The sequence below is a fragment of the Helobdella robusta genome, assembly GCF_000326865.2.
Source record: "Helobdella robusta unplaced genomic scaffold HELROscaffold_98, whole genome shotgun sequence".
Lineage (NCBI taxonomy): Eukaryota > Metazoa > Annelida > Clitellata > Rhynchobdellida > Glossiphoniidae > Helobdella > Helobdella robusta.
The window spans coordinates 100,868-119,942 of record NW_008705554.1 but is presented as its reverse complement, the minus strand read 5'-3'; the positions used below and the strand labels follow the sequence as shown (position 1 = coordinate 119,942).

The 19,075-nt window shown below is 31.7% G+C and overlaps 1 protein-coding gene across 1 annotated transcript; it reads right to left on the bottom strand.

Annotated features, from left to right (window-relative positions):
- Positions 1–14,215: 14,215 nt before the first annotated feature.
- HELRODRAFT_148297 (hypothetical protein) lies at positions 14,216–14,603 on the bottom strand (the record flags this gene model as incomplete). Its single annotated transcript, XM_009033776.1, has 2 exons — positions 14,216–14,293; positions 14,460–14,603. Coding segments are annotated over 2 exons (222 nt in total), but the record flags the coding sequence as incomplete, so codon positions are not given.
- Positions 14,604–19,075: the final 4,472 nt, after the last annotated feature.

Genomic DNA, 19,075 nt, shown 5'->3' with positions numbered 1-19,075 from the left:
TGAATGGATGGATGGATGATTGATTGATTGATTGATTGATTGATTGATTGATTGATTGATTGATTGATTGATTGATTGATTGATTGATTGATTGATTGATTGATTGATTGATTGATTGATTGATTGATTGATTGATTGATTGATTGATTGATTGATTGATTGATTGATTGATTGATTGATATTTTTGTGCATGTCTTCAAATTAGTTATTGTTTTTTTCTCAATTAATGCTGATGACAAGGAAGATAAATAATGATAATAATAATTGTAATAATAATAATAATAATGATAAATTATATATGAAGACAAACATAGAACGATTCAGCAACGTGCCTGCCTGCTTCAGATGCTCTTATGAGAGATTGCCATAGATTTAAAATGAAGAATATTCCTCCTTACATGCGATACATACCTGTACGTTAATGCGAGCTGGCAAACGTCAGATCTGTCTTGTCACTTTTTTTCTATAACTAAACAGCGTTGTGGAAGAGGAAGAAGATATCAATTGTAATATTTTAATAATTATAATAATGGAGATGGTGTTAGTGGTAAAAATAATATTGATGAATATGATAATACGAACAAGTTTCATCTGGTTTAAGTATAACACCCAGTGGGGGCAATAATTTTTTTCCATATTTATTCATTTCTTCACCTGTGATTGCCAGTTCACATGTCCCTCCCCTTACAAACCCGGTTGAACCTAACTTCTCCTCAAACATTACCCACAATCTTAATCCACTTTTTGTCACACGGCAAACTGGCCATGGTCATTATCATTAATTTATTAAACCCCAAGCCCCAGGTATATTACATTTTATTTGTCTGTAAAGTCCAGTAACTGAAGTAAGTTGGAATGATCTTTAACCTTTGACTCCGCTATTGAGAAATGGTGCAATAAAGTTATCAACTTGTCTCTAAAGTTTTTTTTTTTTCATTTTCAACCAAATTCTCAGCTTACCTACTGATCTATTCTGTAAGATAGATTTCACGGTATATGTTAGTGAATGAAGTCAGCCTAATTAATGACAGGAGGGTTTATGTTGTTGGTGCTTGCGTACGTTAATTACAAGTTAATGTAAATTGGGAAATTCTTTTAAAACTGGTTTTCGTAACGGTGAACCCGTCTTCTTGTCATGAATTTGCTATTTCAGGATTTGATAAATTCAAAAAAATTATCAATCGAATATATATACATAAATTTTATGGATGTTTGTATGTATGTAAGTGTAGGTATGTATGTATGCATGCATGCATGTATGTAAAAGTATTGTTTGTATTTACGTAATGATAAGTGTACACCTATAAATGTATGCATGTATGTATGCATACCCATGTATACTTGTTCATATGTGTACGAGAGGAACCCAGATTGGACAGCCTGGTAAATTGTTTTGAGGGGCAAACTCTTTCATGAAGATAAGATGTTCTTGCTATTTTTTTAGTTATTTTTTGTTATTTTCATCTTTCAAATTATTTCTATTATTGACTACTAAATATAAAAAATTTATTATATTATGTTATAATTATTGTTATTAATATTGTTAATATGAATAATGTATTGATAATAAGAAGTAAATGCATACGTCGTTGCATACGAAAAGAATCTGTTCAACTCAACGGTCTCGAGAAATTTTTGTAGATTTATCAAAATTAAAAATACATTTATCCTCTATATGGCGTGATTGAAGATGCATGTTAACTGTGCTGAAGTAACCGAGTTCAAATTCCGAGTGATTCACGACTATTTTGCCTAGAGTGAAACTCACTTATTTACATACAATGTTTGAAAAATAAACGGATAAAAAAAATAGGCTGTACTATACGTGTACACCTATCTGAAGTTGACTAATTGAGGAATGAAGAAAAACGAATATTAATGACAGAGCGTTAATTAATTAAATTTAAAACTAACATTAATTAAATGTTAATTAATTGTTATCATATTAATTACATTATTATATTAATTAATTAATGGATTGATTGATTGATTGAAAAAAAACGGATTGTGTTCTATAAAAGATTATGGCCCAACAAAACAAAATTTTATTGCATATATTTATTGTTATTATTATGTAGTTCGGGAGACGTGATTTTAAGAGTAAACGAATGAGCAGACGATAATAATAAAATAATGATTGTTATATGTATCATGTTATACATCATGCTGGCAGTGCTAACGGAAATGATGATGGCGAACATGATGACGTCACCGATGATGACGATGACGAAGAGGATGATGGCTAAACAAATGATGACTCTGATCGTCAGTAATTACTGAAAACAGGCACTTTTATAATCATATCATTATTAATGTTAAAAGACTAGTGAAAGCGACAAAATGATGTATACAAATATACGCGTAACAATAATAAAGATTAGCGAAATAATAACAGCAAATATAATAACAAATGAAATACAATGTAATTTATCAACAAAGGATTAATGAGCTCCAATTAAGCCTACATAATTTCGAATAGAAGCAAATGAACAAAAGGTGGTATTGAAATCAAAATCACGAATCCATTATTAAATCATCATGACGATTATGAATAATTATTTCGTAATAAGCACTCTGTTCAGTGAATGTAAATTGATTCTGATAAAGATTTTAAATAATTTTACGTCTAATCATTATCCTCTATCGAATCACTGCGTTTCTTTAAATGAAATTCTTTGCAGTTTTAATTTTTCAATACTGTTCACAGACTCAATTGAAAAAAGCATTAATAAATGTTGATAAACAAATAAGTGCAAATTTGAATACAATTTTTTTGTATGGAAGCTAATGTTCTACAATGTAAAAAGAAGATTCACATAATATTAACATCAGTAATAATAATAACAACAATAATAACAATAATAATAATAAGAGAAATGAAAGACAGATATATGAACCTTGTTAATTGCCACAGAATTCATGCCTACATGTACACACACACACACACACGCCCAAACGCACAATTGTCATATAATAATAATTCACTGCAACCAATTAATTTTAATCATTTTAAATGAAATCTGAATGACAACCATAACGACAATAGGTCCTGTACTTTTCATGAATTTGTTCTTTATGTTAAAAAAATTATTTCTTTGAATGGATACATTGATCTTAACAAGAGGATAAAAAGAGTATGAATGAAGTATTAAATAAGTCAAATTCAGACTCTCAATTAACCAAAATACAGTATTGAGTGAAATCAAAATTGACAAACAGATAAAATAAAACATGGAATATTAAAATCATCAAACACCAAACAACAAAGTATTGAACCACAATCCATCAATTGAAATTTATGTAATAAACTGGAAAAGCTCATAAAGATATCACCTCAAAATAAAGTAATCAATAAAAATTTTGATAGCAAAACCAGCAACAATTTAGATGATATACAGATAGATGCAGACCTAGATTTGAGAGTCTGAAGAACCTGGAGAAACAAAAAAGCAGAACCTTCAAATTATTTTCAGAAGTAAAAACAGTCTTCTTATTTATTTCAAAATTTATTGTGAGTACTCCACTCTTGTGCAAGTCCTCTTGCCATGCCATAAATCAAGCTCTGGGTACACAGCCAGATGAATGGCAATGGAAACATTGATAAATTAGATAGAAACAAAAAGAGATGAATAGTGATAGATATATATAAACAAATATTGATAGATGAACATTGTCATGTCATGTTTAATAAATCACATTGAAATCAGTGAAACTAAACTTAGATACAAAACTCTCAATACTATATTATGCAAGTCTAAATGTCATGATAACTTCTGGCATCTCCTGATCTTGATTTCAGTGATGTGACATAGTGAAACAGCCCGACACCAATGAGGACTAGTGATATTGAGAGGATCATGCCACCAAAGAATGATGAACTGTTGAAAGTTCTCTGGACACAAACATCTTGACCGCTAATGACTGTTTGCTGTAAGAGGAAGACAAAAAGAAGTATCTTCATCATTCGTTTGCTGCTGTCAATATTTTCTGCACTGTTAATTGTTTAATAATTTGTTAAGGTCACCATTAGTGTATGCAAAGGTGAATATACTATTCTTGTGTATTTTTTAATTAATTAAATAATGATTTTCTTATGAAACTGAAAACTGTAAGTATAAAACTATAAATAAAGGTGTATAATTTGTGAAAATCATATGAATGAATGAATGAATGAATGAATGAATGAATGAAATAATAACAAAATAATAGATTGAATTTGCCATTAAATTCAAGTCTAATCCATCCATCTATCCACCAATCGTTCTTCAAATATTAAATTTTTATATGGTCTGAGGCACAGACCACAGAACTGAACCTGAACTGACCCCATAGAAGAGAAGGATCATTGATCAATGAAAAAAATATTTTTGCATCAATAAAAAAATTGAAAATTTAATATAGTTAGTTATTAAAAACGCAAAACTAATAATTATTCAGGCAAATGGCAAGACGAATAAAGAAATTATATGAAAATATGGTACGCTACGGATGAGATGAACTTTCACTTTTAACATTTCAATCTTGCATAGATAAATTAACCACAAAACACAAAATAATTTTTTGAAAAAAAAAAATTTTTGACACATCAAAATTTGGTTAATTATCTATCTCTATTGCGGTAGCTTTTTTGTGGAGGCTCAGAGCAAAAGTTCAGTCTGTCCTCTCTTAAATCCAGCCGTGGCAGCCAATAAGCTGTATTTATGGTGGTTGAGATTATTTGAAATAGGTTTTAGCAGATAGTCAGAATCAGAGATAGAATTTGGATCTGTTTCCAGCAACTCAAGGCGACCTCGATTGTTTCTTGTTTTATATTTATAGTGTTCAGCTGTTTGTTCGTTTGAATTGTTTGAATGTCTGGATCCGCAAGATACAAAATAAAATACAGATAATACCGTTATCACTATTTCTTCCATGGTTTTCCGTGAACTCCTTGTGACTCTTATTTGACCATCGTTTAAATGTAAAGATTCTGAAAAAGTTGCAACTAATTCATTGCTTCACTTTGATTGCCAGTAAAAATGTTTGCACATTTGGAGTCATTGATTGGCGGTATGCTAAAGAAAACGTGCTAAACATTCATTCTGGAAGCTGCTCTCCAGATGAAGTTTCGTCCCTCAGACACGTCCCATGTTATTCTTACACATTTTTTGTCTAATAATTCTGTCATTTTATCAACTGCCATTTCATCAACTGCCATTTTATTTTTACTTCTTAAATTATCCAATTTAAAATAAACAAAATTTGTAACAAAACGCAATTGTTAGATGAACGATTAAACGAAATTGTTTTTTGGTTAGTTGAAATCTTCCATACGTTTATTATATTAAAATCTTTCTACTATATTATAATGTCCACCGGTCAGATTAAATCTTTCAATTTTTCATTGAGTTGTACTGTTAGTTCTGTTGTGTTGAATCGTTCTCTAATGAGAGATACTAACGACAATGTGACAGTTTGTAGGATACTAATGAAGTAAAACAACGAAACATTCTTGTTATTCATCTTTGTTCTCTGATCACTTTTGTACAATCAAATCGCACAAGTTATTTTATCTTGCAACTCTAGCTAGCTAACTAACTTTCTAAAGATTGCAGGCGCTTTTATTAACTGTAGCTCTATGTGAAAAGTTCTACATAGTGAATCTGTGTCATGTATGCATGTAATAAACTTATATACCCTGCTGAACTATCACTCCGTTGTAATATGGTGTCACCAAGTAGCGGATCTTGACAACTTTGACGGGAGGGCAAAAATTAATTTTGAAATGTGGTCAAATTTAGGCTGATGGCCCTTTTTTTAGAAATCACGTCAATTTTTGGTAAAAACGGTGCTTTTTCCGTCAAAACAGAAACTTCTACTGATTATTAATACAAATATTTGTCACACCTGAGATCCGCCACTGGCGTCACCCGGTCACCGATGCTCGAGATGCTCTTCTCTTGGTTGGAATTCTATATCTGGGAAAATTATTATGAAAATCATTCGTTGACATGATTATACAATATTTAACTGGTTAGTTAAAACGTCGGAAAAAATCAGTAGAAACCAAAATCTTCTAAATAAAAAATTTGATAGTAAGCCCAGAAAAGCAATGTAACAATTTCTTGTTTCATTTTCAGGTAATTTATGCTACATTATTTATCAACCTCTCAGGTGTTCGGTTGCTTCAGAGAAAATTCAGATCTTGGTGTTATAAAATGTATAACTGATTTTATTTAATTGATTGACTCAAGATATAGAGATACATTAATATATATTATATATATAATTATATATATTAGATATAATTATTATTATATATATATATATAATATAGTAGGCTACTTGATAGCACGGCACTCAGTACAATAACACAGTAACAATATTGATACTTGGACGATTTTTGAATACTACTGATGTTGTTGTTGTTAGTTTACGAGACAAATTAAACTAAAAAAGAAATGTCAATCACAAGACGTTTGCATAATTATAACAAAGTTGAAAAAAAAAACTAAAATATTCTCTCACAAAACTACGTGTTAATAAAATTTGAAGAAGGTCAATCAAGAAAAAGGTTAAAGGTCAATTACACTCCTCCAAAGTTCAGAGGGTTCAACAAAGCGCACAAATAGATATATGAATACATGCTGAACGACGCATCACACACGAAGCATGTGATAGGCGGGGGTCTTTTTGTCATATTCGAACCCGGTTACTGCGAAACAGCACCAGGCGACCTTAACCATTAGACCATCACGCCGCCGAAGAAGAACATTTGATGAAAAATTAAAATATACACAAAATTGACAAATTAAAAAAGTTAACAAGAAAAGAATAAAAAAGACAAACATTATTTAGTTGTAAAATATAAAAACACGTCAAATCATGGATATTTATAAAATCCGTATAACATGGATATATATGGATATATATATATATATATATATATATATATATATATATATATATATATATCCATGCGTCAAAAACATTTTTTTTACAATGTTAACAAATTTTTATAAAAAATCTAAATTACAAAGTGTCTAAATTTTTCGTTAATTAAAAACAAATGGATTAAAAACACTTGAGAAAAATTGGGCCGGACCAGAAAATTTAAAAAATAAAATAAATAAATAATTTTTTAAACTTTGATAGATATATATTTTATCTTTTGTGAACTATTCCTCATGGACTAGTTTAGACGGTGTGGAAACCATAACGGAGGTAAAAACACAAGAACATATTTTTATTTCACTCTTCACGTTACTAAAACCAAACACGTCAAACTTTTAACTTGATTTCACTCTTGGGTTTCAACAAATTTAATTAAATAATTTTGAAAATTCTAATTTGTTCTAACTAACTAATTTATTCTAATTTATTTAACTAACTAACTTATTCTAACTAATTCATTTATCCTCTACTTAACATAATTTATCCACAAAAAAATTTGCACAACACTCCACTCAGTACAATACCAATATTGAACTAACTTAACTAACGGGGCAACGATACTGAATAAAATTTGCAATTGCTAAATAAAAGTTAATATTACAAATAAAAAATGAATATCATTAAATAAAAATGAATATTATTAAATAGAGATATTAATATCACTCAAATAGCGCATATAAAATGAAAAAAATTGCAGCAGTAAATGAAATACAAAAAAGACGACCTTACCTGGGTAGGTACCATACAAACAATGATACAAATAGATACAATGATGAAATACTAACAACAAAATATTTGTAAATATAAACTGAGATACCAAATTTCGCGCATATTAAATTCATACAAATACATACAAATGTAATATATACCTACAATTTCGCTATATAATAACCCTTCCTTGTGAAAGATTTGATTTCAGCTGATGAAAATTGGTAGACATCAAGATGGTAGATAGATGAACATAGATAGGTAGTTAGACAGACATAGATATAATAGATGGATACAGATTGATAGACAGACAGAATGATAGACAGAGAAATTGACAGACAGAGACTGGCGGATAAGCATTTAGACAGACAAATAAAGAGATAGATGCAAAGACAGACAGATAGGTAGACAGATACACATACAGACAGACAGACAGATAGTTTAGTGGTAGGATATAAAATACGCGATTAAAGAAATATCAATTAATATAAATTATAAAAATAATTCAAATAAAAAATTTTCTAAAGTTATTGCTTCGACAGTAAATAGACAGATATATATGAAACAAATAAAATTATAAATTTAAAAATAAATAAATTAATTAACTTGAAAATAAATAAATTTAAAGAAAACATAGAAACAGCAGTCAGTATCAGCGTTTGAGATCTTTGCATAGACAGGCGTGTGTTTGTTATCACCAATTAATTAATTAATTATAACAGGCATAACGCTATAATTATTACAAATATAACATCAAAAAATATAATATAATAAAACTACATTAATATTAAAGAACTAACATAAGATCAATCAACTAACGAGACATCGGTTAACTGAAAAAAAAATCAAATAAAGACATGACACCGCGATTTACAAATTAAAAATTAGATAAAATTTTTGTGATATTTTCTATGTTAATTAGTTTTTATGTGATATTTAATGTGGTATTATTATACCAAATATGAATTCACATTGGTAGCGCAAACGTATGGATGAATAATATTTTGTGACAGAACTATTGCAGCTCAGATCAGGTTATTTAGTTGATTTTTATATCTACGTTAAATCATGTCAAAATGCACAGAGTAATTTTTGATTAAATAAATAAATAGAAAAATATAAAAATAAAATAAATAAGTAAACAATATTAATTTAATATCGCTTAAAAAACAATAAAATTGCCCGACCTACTCACAGATTTTAATCAAAAATGTATTAAATCCTCGCGGTCACAAATAGATAAATTTTCAAATAAATTTCAAAAACGATCATTCTAAAAAAAGAAAAAAAATAAATAACCAAAAACAAATTTAAAAAAAAAACAAATTTTCAACTTATCGATTTTTTTTATATTATTTATTATATTGATACTAGAGTAATCAAGTGGTTTTAATGGCTGGCCTAAAAGCAAATGAACAGTTGAAATCAGCAGATATTATTTGATACTGGCATTGCATAGCGTATCGTATGATACTCGTGTACAGATTGTAATTGTACTTGGCTAAGACATACAGTACTGTACAGCTCAACTCAACCTTACGTTTGACGAATTGTTGATGTTGTTGATGACGTTGTTGTTGTTGTTGCTGTTGTCGATGTTATTGATATTATACTGGAGTACAGATTGTAATCGTGTTTATACTAAGACGTACAGTACCGTATATGTGGCCAGGATACTGCAGTCTAACAGTAAGTGAACAACCATCCAAAATTGAAGGTAGCAGTTATATATATAAGTTAAAATAATATAGGTATAAATTTGATGTTATATAAGGAAATCGTAATTCATTTTCATCGGACTGTAGAACTAGTTGACTGCATATTTATATTCATCCCAAATTTCAAAATCGTCGTACGCTTCTAGAATCGGTTGAATGCTGTTGTTGTTGATGATCTGTGGAATGGGAGCGTTGATGTTGTTTTCGTTGATGAAGATGTTGATGTTGCTGCTGTCGTTGATGAAGATACTTCCATTGCTGACGATGTTGTTGTTGTTGCTGCTACAGCTGCTGATGTTGTTGTCGATGTTGCTAATTGAGATCAAGTCGTTGCAGATATTGTTGTTGTTGTTGATGAGGATGTTGTTGTTGAAGTTGTTGATGTTGTTGATGTTTTCGAGCTTGTCGTGAGTGTTGAAGCTATTGTTTAAGATTGCTTTTTCTATGGTGCTCTTTAAAGGACTGTTAGGATCGATATTTCTCTGTGGAAAGCCAATGGAATATTAATACATTCATACAACATTCAACATTAATACATAAGAATGTGCCGTACATATTTTGTATTACCAAATTACCTATGCACTTTGCTGACCAGGAAAAAGACGGTAATGAAAATAAAGCAAATGAACATGAAATGATCACTTGAAAAAATTGCAGTGAAAATAATTATGATATAGCAACAACAACAACAATAACAACAACAACAACAATAATGCCAAAAATAGCTGTGATAGAAAGCAATGAACCTGAACGCAGATGGTCTGGACGAGCATTTGATGTGTGTTGTACTGTGCCTGAAGATTCGTCATGTCTTGTGCTGATTTAAAAATTAATTCAAAATTATTTTTTGATGTTATAATAACAAAATTATTCAGATTGGTTCAATTATTTTTAAATATAAATAAATGTTTTGTTTGTAGTTCCAAGTTTTTCTTCACAACTGAACTACGTTCACAAAAGATACACGCGAAATTCTAATATTTTGAATGTAATTTTTATATATTAATTTTTTTTTCGAGGTAGGTTGATTTTCAATAAAAATGTTTTGTAACAACGAATTCCACTGAGTGGTATTCATCATTTCATCTGTGATAGTTCACTTCACTGGGAGCTGGGGTTATCTCAATGCTAACAGTCTTCAATGTTACTGAAACCAATGAACAACCAAGTGCAGGATGGCGGCTGAGTTGTGGTACTTACTTCTCGTTCCAACCTCTGCTGACGGCTATTTTAATCGTTGGTTGAAGCACTGAGGTTTTATCAGGCTATGCATGTTCAGAGTGCCGGAGTCGAATTTTCAACCGACTGGCAGCTACAATTGAAATGAACAAACTCAAGTTGGAAATGACACTTTTTGTCTTTTCCGGTGGCTCGTGTTAATATAAAACTAGAGACGTTCCTACATTAGCATACAGAAGTCATTTATTTTTTATATATTTTTTCGTAACAAAAACGAACGAACGAACAGACAAACAAACGAACAAACAAACGAACAGACAAACAAACAAACAAACTAACTAACGAACGAACGAACGAACAAACGAACAAACTAACTAACTAACAAACTAACAATCGAACGAAAAAACGAACGAACGAACGAACGAACTAACAAGCAAGCAATGCCAATACGTACCGTTAGATTTATCGAGAGTCGACATATCGTTTACGCTGTCTAGATCGCTTAGTGTGTTGGGCAACGTCAGTGGCGGTAGCGATGAAGTTAACAAAGCATTGCTGTATGATGCTAGTAGGTGTGATGAATAGTTTGGTTGGTGGTTCGGCCGATGGTTCGATTGCACGGGTGTGCCATCAACAGATTGGTTTATTGATTGAGTGATTGGTTGGTCGAGTGACTGACTGACATTTTGGTTTAATGTCTCGTCATTTGTTTGACTAAGAGTTTGGCTGAAAAACTGATTGATAGGATGGTTTAATGGTTGGTTGATTGACTGGTTGAGTGATTGTTGGCTATCGAAAAACTGCTGGTTGATTGACTGATTAATTAGATCTACATAGCTTAGTATTAGGTTGTTGTTGTTGATGTTGTTGCTGTTGTTGGCTGATTCTAAAGAAAAAGAAATTAAATTATTGTTGATATTGTTGTTGATGTCGTTGTTGATGTTGTTGCCATTGATGTATGTATCATTTGCTACATTATTGCTGTTGTTATTGTCGCCATTTGGAAAAAGTGCTGTCATCACATTTGCATTAACATCTTCGTTAACATTAACGTTTCCATTAATGTTATTACTAATGCTGTTGTTGCTGTTGTTGTTGATTTGGTTGATATTATAATTGTTAATGACATTAATGTTGTTGACGTTGTTGTAGTTGATGTTATTGTTATTGTTGTTGTTGTCGAAATTTTGTGTAACGAATGAAAGCAGTTTGAAGAGTTGGTCGTTGCTGTTGTACTGCTGCTCCACGATTGATTTGATGTCTGTGTGAGGTAAATTATTATTCCACATCAACATTGTTGTTACGGCTTTTATTTAGTTGTTTGTTGGGTGGTTGGTTTGTTGGATGTTTGATTTGTTGGATGGTCGGTTGGTTCGTTGAATGGTTGGTTTGTTGGATAATTGATTTGAAGATGGTTGGTTTGTTGGATGGTTGGTTTGCTGGGTGGTCGGTTGGTTGGTTTGAAGATGGTTGGTTTGTTGGATGGTTGGTTTGTTGGGTGGTTGGTTTGTTGGATGGTTGGTTGGCTTGTTTTTGTTTCCCATTCCCACTCCCCACCCTTACACATATCCTCCGCAGCCACGCATTCCCACTCCTATTCCAGGATTCCAGGACCCGCCAGTGTTTCCGCAGATGACGGATCGTTAAAGAAATAAAATGACATGAAGTAGAGTTGTGATAATATTCAGAAACATTTTCAGCCACTGTCGCAACTGCCTTAAGTAGCAGGTTTTGAATGGTTGGCTGGCACGGAGCAGCTTACATTGGGCAGACTTTAATATTTGCAATAAAACTTCTGTGCCACAAACTCAGAGTAGTTGAACAGAACTACACGACGTGCAGACAGTGCATACAAAATTACAAACGCACGCACACGCGGCACATATGGTAGTTCTGGAAATTCGGACAGACGGCACTTGAAGCCGGTCAGCGCGCAATAATGACGGAAAACAGAGCCCCTTCCAACTGAGCTAACCTACAGAACTGATGCATCTTTAAACTGAAGAGAGGAAGGAGTGTGACAGTTTGCTGTCATCAATGATGCTATGAGTTTGAGGAAATAAATGAGTAACATCGGAATCACAATAGCAACTAAATCAACAACAACAACAAACAACATCATGATGACAGAAACACCACCCCCACAACAACAAAAACAACAAAAACATCACAATGACATCAACAATAGCATCACAATGGCACCAACAACAGCAACATTAAGCTAACGAACCGTGTGGCATGTCAGGTGACTTTTTGACGATATCCTTGATGACATCAATAAGTTCGTTGTCTGTCAGCTGGTTGATGTCAATGACATCTGGTTGTTTTAATGTCATCGTTGTTTGTGTTGTGGTCGACGGTGGTTGCTGCTGCTGCTGCTGTAGGGAGGTTTGGTGGATTTGAACCGGGGCCTGGTTGGACTGCAGTGGTGATTGGTTGGTTGATCATTTGATTGCCAGGAGAATGGGTTGATGAATGGTTGAATTTATTGGTGAATTTGCTTGCTGAACTTTTTAATTTTAATTTTTTAATCATAATTTTCGTATCATCATCATCTTGATCAATAACTTAATCACATAAATAATAATAACAATGACGATGATGATGATGGGGACAAAAATCATGGTCGGTTATTATAAATGTAATTGGTGGCTACCCCAAAATGATAATAATCATTAATGAAAAATAATTAATAAAATTAATAGTAGAAATTTATTGGATAACCCAAAATGGTTAATTATGTTTTAAAAAAAATTTTTAATTAAACGCATTTAAATTTAAATTTCATAATCCTACATTATTTAAATAATGATAATCAATAATTCATTCCTTTAATTCGTAAATAAAATGCTCCAACAATTAATGGTGAATCCAACCTGGAGATAGCCCATCACATCTCCATTTACATCCATAGCATCAAGTCTGACCTATACATGGGTGTTTGTGTGTTTGTATGTTTGTGTGTTTGTATGTATGCGTGTATGTATATATATATATATATATATATATATATATATATATATATATATATATATATATATACTACTAATAACACTAGGCCCAGGGGTAACGAGTACTACATTAATATTGCTACTAATACTTTTGCCACGGATTCAACAAACTTTGTTGCCACTGCTAATGAATATATTTTGCAAATACCTTATGTTTGACGAATTGTTGATGCTGTAGTTGTTGGTGTTGCTGTTGATGTTGTTGTTGAAGTTGTTGTCTGTCAGATCTCTTCTGTGTAAACCTTAGTTGATTGTTGTTGTTGTTGATGTTTTGTTCACTTAATGCCCAGTAAGAACCCTGCGTGTTGTATTTTTATGCATACGTGAATGTATATGTGAATATGTGTGTGCGTGCGTGTTTATATGTGTGTGTGTTTGTGCGCGTGTGCGTGTGTACATATGCATACGCGTAGTATAATATATTTACGTGCAGTGACGGATCTTATCTAAACAATTTTAGAAAATTTTGGCTTTTGAGGAAAGACACTTGTTATAGTGTGGCCAAGCAAAATTAGGTTAGTTACTGTTAAAGTATGTGTGTGTGTATATATCTGCATATATGAATATATGTGCATGTGTAAATATGTGCGTGTGTGTGTGTGTGTGTGTGTGTGTGGTGTGTGTGTGTGTTATTACATTTATTTGTTATTTTGTTAAATTTCAAACCACCTTTCCCGGGTCATCTTTTAATCTGGACTGCTTCACGAAGTGTTTGTTCAGTGAGAGATTGTGTCTTATAGAGTTCTGTCGGTGCAATGGAAATCAAGGTTAAAATTTTTTAAATTTAAAAAAATACATTGACGCGAAGTAACCGATGAGTATATAAGAGAAGAGGAACAAAAAATGAAAGACAATGTACAAAAAATAAGCCTGACCGGATGAAAATAGAGACGAAAACGACCCGACCAACCTTCCAACCGTATCCGGCATTCTGGTAGTAAGGATAGTTGCTGGCTATCCACTGATATATCTCAGATAGGGTCATCCTCTTGACATTTGAACTGTTGATGGCCGCTGTGATAAGGTAGGTGTAGCTGAAGGGAGGTTTCGTCTGCGAACTATCCTGGCTGTCGTTGTTGTCTGAATACTTTACACTATTGAACGGAGAGATGCTTTCCTGGTTATGATCTTCCGGTTGCTGTGGCTGACGCGCCGTTGCGTCTTCTGATCCGCCTGTTAAGTTGGCTACGTTCAGTTGAGATAACCAATCCATTTCCGTTAAACTGGATTCTAAACTTGAACAATCTTCCTCGTCTTCATCGTCGACCATCGTCCGATCCTGCTCTTCAAACTGTTCCGTGTTCATTTTGATGCACAGCGACGACGTCAATTAAATTTTATTAATATTGTTTTCTTTTCAAACAATTCTCCCAAAGAAGAAGATAACGGTAATGCCCTATTGAACAGAAATAAAATATTTATTTTCTGCAGGTAATACAGTAGTAAATGAAGAGACCAATTCAAATGAATTGATACTGCATCCAGGTTTCATCTACTTTCACTTTTTGTTACTTCTTATGCAACTTCTCCAGTTCACATGAAATGCCACCCAATTTAATTCAACAGTCAGAGCCTTCGTACGTATGCATGATCAAAAATATATTTCAATTTCAATTGTAAACGCGGAAATAAATGCAGATTAAAACGTGGCAAAAAACTTTAAAAAAGTGTAAATATGTAATATGTAAATAAAGTAATTTTGAGGCAACCAGGAGAGCAGCACCTAACTGAAACATTTAATAAATGGCCCGTGAAATTTCACAACTGCGTGCATCGATTTTTTATATTGATTTTAATGCAGTCCTGGTGGTACAGTTACGTTGGTTCACCTGTATTGCTGGGAGGAGGCAGGCAAAGACATTTAAATTTCATTTTTGCGGTCATATTCTGCTTAAATGTCAGTCAACTAAAGTTTATTTGTTATTAAAGACTTGAATATAAATTGTATCAATCATGTTTCAGTACTCTAGTACAATTTTTTACTTAGTCAACAGTAAACAATATATTTGTAAATTTTCAAACTGTTATTAAAAATGATTTACCACGTTGAAATAAATCAACAATTTTCTTGTCGAATGTTTTATATTTTATGATTATTTTCATTGAAATAAAAACATTTTAAATGAACTTTTTTTAAAATTTTTGTCAACAGATTTTCCTATTTATGTGCTGTTTTGATCCTGGATTTTCAAAAAGCATTGAGATAATTTTTTATCAGAGTTTACTTTTCATTTTGTTTACAAATTTTTTTTAATTAGATGAACAAACGTGGAGCGTTAACTTTCGCGATGAACTCCGTAAATTTCGTAAACTAACACCCCGCCAGAAAAATGTTTTTATACTAAAAAAATAGCAAATTTATTTTATAAGTACGACGTTCTAATAACAAAATTAAATAATTTAAATTAAGTTTTAACTAATTTTTGTGTGTCTCTGTGTAAGACTAGAAAAAAAGTGTATGTAGAAGAGCAAGTAAAAAAAGTGGTACCGTGTCTACTCCACTTCTCATTGGCACTTGTCTAGGTTGCGGTTGCCTGTGCTACGGTTCTTATGTCTATGCCTACGCCTACACACATCATACCCGCAGTGTGCATAGTGTAGTAAACACTAACTAAACAGCACACTACAGGTAACTAACTAAAATCAGCTAGAATTGGTTCTATGTTCTAATCTTTTTTCTCAGGTAAGGTAAGATTGGAAATTAGGATTTACTATATAATTTAGGATCGAAAAGGTCAAGAATTTTTTAGAGGAAACAAGAAAATCAAAAAATCAGACCTGAAGACATCCACACCTTGGGCAATTTTTTAATTCTCTATTATAAATAAAGTTCAGAGTTTATTTTTGTAATTAAATTTCTTTTTTATGTATCCAATCCTTGTGATCTTCATCTTATTTGCCTCCTGCATATTCAACTTGTTTGTCATTCAACTGATTTTCACGTAAGTAGTTTTTCAATCCATTTTTTATTTTCAGTTTCTATGTATATTTACATTTAAAAGTCTAGCCAAGTGTAAATGTGAATAATTCTTGTAGGGAAATACCAACATGCGGCAACTTGTTAACCTTCAGTCAGTTCTCTTTCATAGGTATTTGGGGACTCGTCTTCACGACCAGGTTCCTCACCAAACCTCCCAACATCCCCCTTGTGTTGGTAATGGGCTGGTTTGGATGTAATGGATGGTTCATGTGTGTGTGTGTGTGTGTGTGTGTGTGTGTGTGTGTGTGTGTGTGTGTGTGTGTGTGTGTGTGTGTGTGTGTGTGTGATGGTGATAGTGATGTAGATGGTGTTTATTCTATGTTTAATTTTGTTTGTTGTGTACTAAATTACTGTTGTTGTTCATGTGATCAACTTAACCGTTGTCATTGTAGGAGTCGTCTGTTTTATTAATTAAATTATCATGTTCTTACTTGTGATCTTTTTCCATAGAGGCTACAGGAAGCTGATGCTGACGAATGCGGCCAATGTCATCTTTCAATCGATCATCATCAACTCCAGGCTGAACATGGCACTCATTCATCTATTTAGAGCTGTTCCTATCAATTATTTATTTTCAACATTGATTTATTGTTATCATTATTTCTTATTATTTTATTTTCATTGTAATATATATATATATATATATATATATATATATATATATATATATATATATATATGTGTTTGTTGTGTATTTGTGTCTATAATTGTTTGTGTGTTTAGATTTGTATGTGTATGTGTGTGTGCATATAAATATTATTATGCACCTACCTGTTTTAGCATGTCTTTTAATGTATGTACGTGTTTGGCTTTCCATAACTCCATTATGAATTTAAATAACTTGAATTGAATTCGGATAACTTGAATGTGTGAAATCTTAACTCATTGATTTGTCAATTGATTGATTAATTGATTGGATGTTAATAAATGAACACAAGTACAATACTTGTGAACTTGCACTCTACAGAGTTCACTCATAGGTACGTTGGTACTTGGAGTACTTGTGTGCAAGAAACGGTTGGTACTTTTTGGTTGTTCTTTTTTGTTGAATTCAGTTCTACCTTTTTATTCTTATTTTGATTATTATTCTTGTATTTTCACTGATTTTTCACATAGTTACTTTGTAAACTTGATTCATTTTTTAGTTTTCAATTTCGTTTTTGGTTTCAACTTCAATATGTTTAGGTAAAATTTTAAATCTGAATAGATGATAAAATCTCTGGATTTGATCATTTATCTCAATCTTTATCCATCCATCTGTTTATCCATTCATTCATCCATTTTTTTATCCGCCCATGAACCCATGCATGCATTCATCCATCTATTCAACTATCTAATCATTCATCAACTCATCCATTCTTCCAACCATTCATCCATCTGTTTGTTTATCCATTAATTCATTCATTAATTCATCCATTTTTTTATCCGCCCATGAACCCATGCATGCATTCATCCATCTATTCAACTATCTAATCATTCATCAACTCATCCATTCTTCCAACCATTCATCCATCTGTTTGTTTATCCATTAATTCATTCATTAATTCATCAATTTATTCAATCTTCCATCTATCTATCTGTCCATGATTCATCCACGCATGCAGTTACACACTATCCAAGTACATTTCTGTATCCATGATCACCTGTGGGTTGCTCATCGCGTTATCCGCTCCAACTAACGTCCATGTAAGTAGTGGACAGTAAATGAATGCATTCATTCATTCATTCATTCATTCATTCTTTAATTCATTCATTCATTCTTTAATTCATTCATTCATTCATTCATTCATTCATTCATTCATTCATTCATTCATTCATTCATTCATTCATTCATTCATTCTTTAATTCATTCATTCATTCATTCATTCATTCATTCATTCATTCATTCATTCATTCATTCATTCATTCATTCATTCATTCATTCATTCATTCATTCATTCATTCATTCATTCATTCATTCATTCATTCATTCATTCATTCATTCATTCATTCATTCATTCATTCATTCATTCATTCATTCATTCATTCATTCATTCATTCATTCATTCATTCATTCATTCATTCATTCATTCATTCATTCATTCATTCATTCATTACATTCATTCATTACATTCATTCGTTCGTTCGTTCGTTCATTCATTCATATTCATTTATTCATATTCATTTATTCATTTGTTCGTTCGTTCATTCGTTCGTTCGTTCGTTTGTTCGTTCATTCATACATTCATTCATTCATTACATTCATTCATTCATTACATTCATGTCACTAGTACAAGAAACAAACACTGTATGTAGGGAGCATTGAATCATTATCTGCTTATGTGAAGTGGCCTGTAGGTCGGTAATGAATGAATGAATAAATGAATGAATGAATGAATGAATGAATGATGAATGAGTGAATGGATGAATGAATGAATGAATGAATGAATGAATGAATGATGAATGAGTGAATGGATAAATGAATGAGTGAATGAATGAATGAATTAACAAAAAACCAAAAATACAAAAAAATCAAAATCTTGATTAAGTGGTGTTGACGTTCGTCT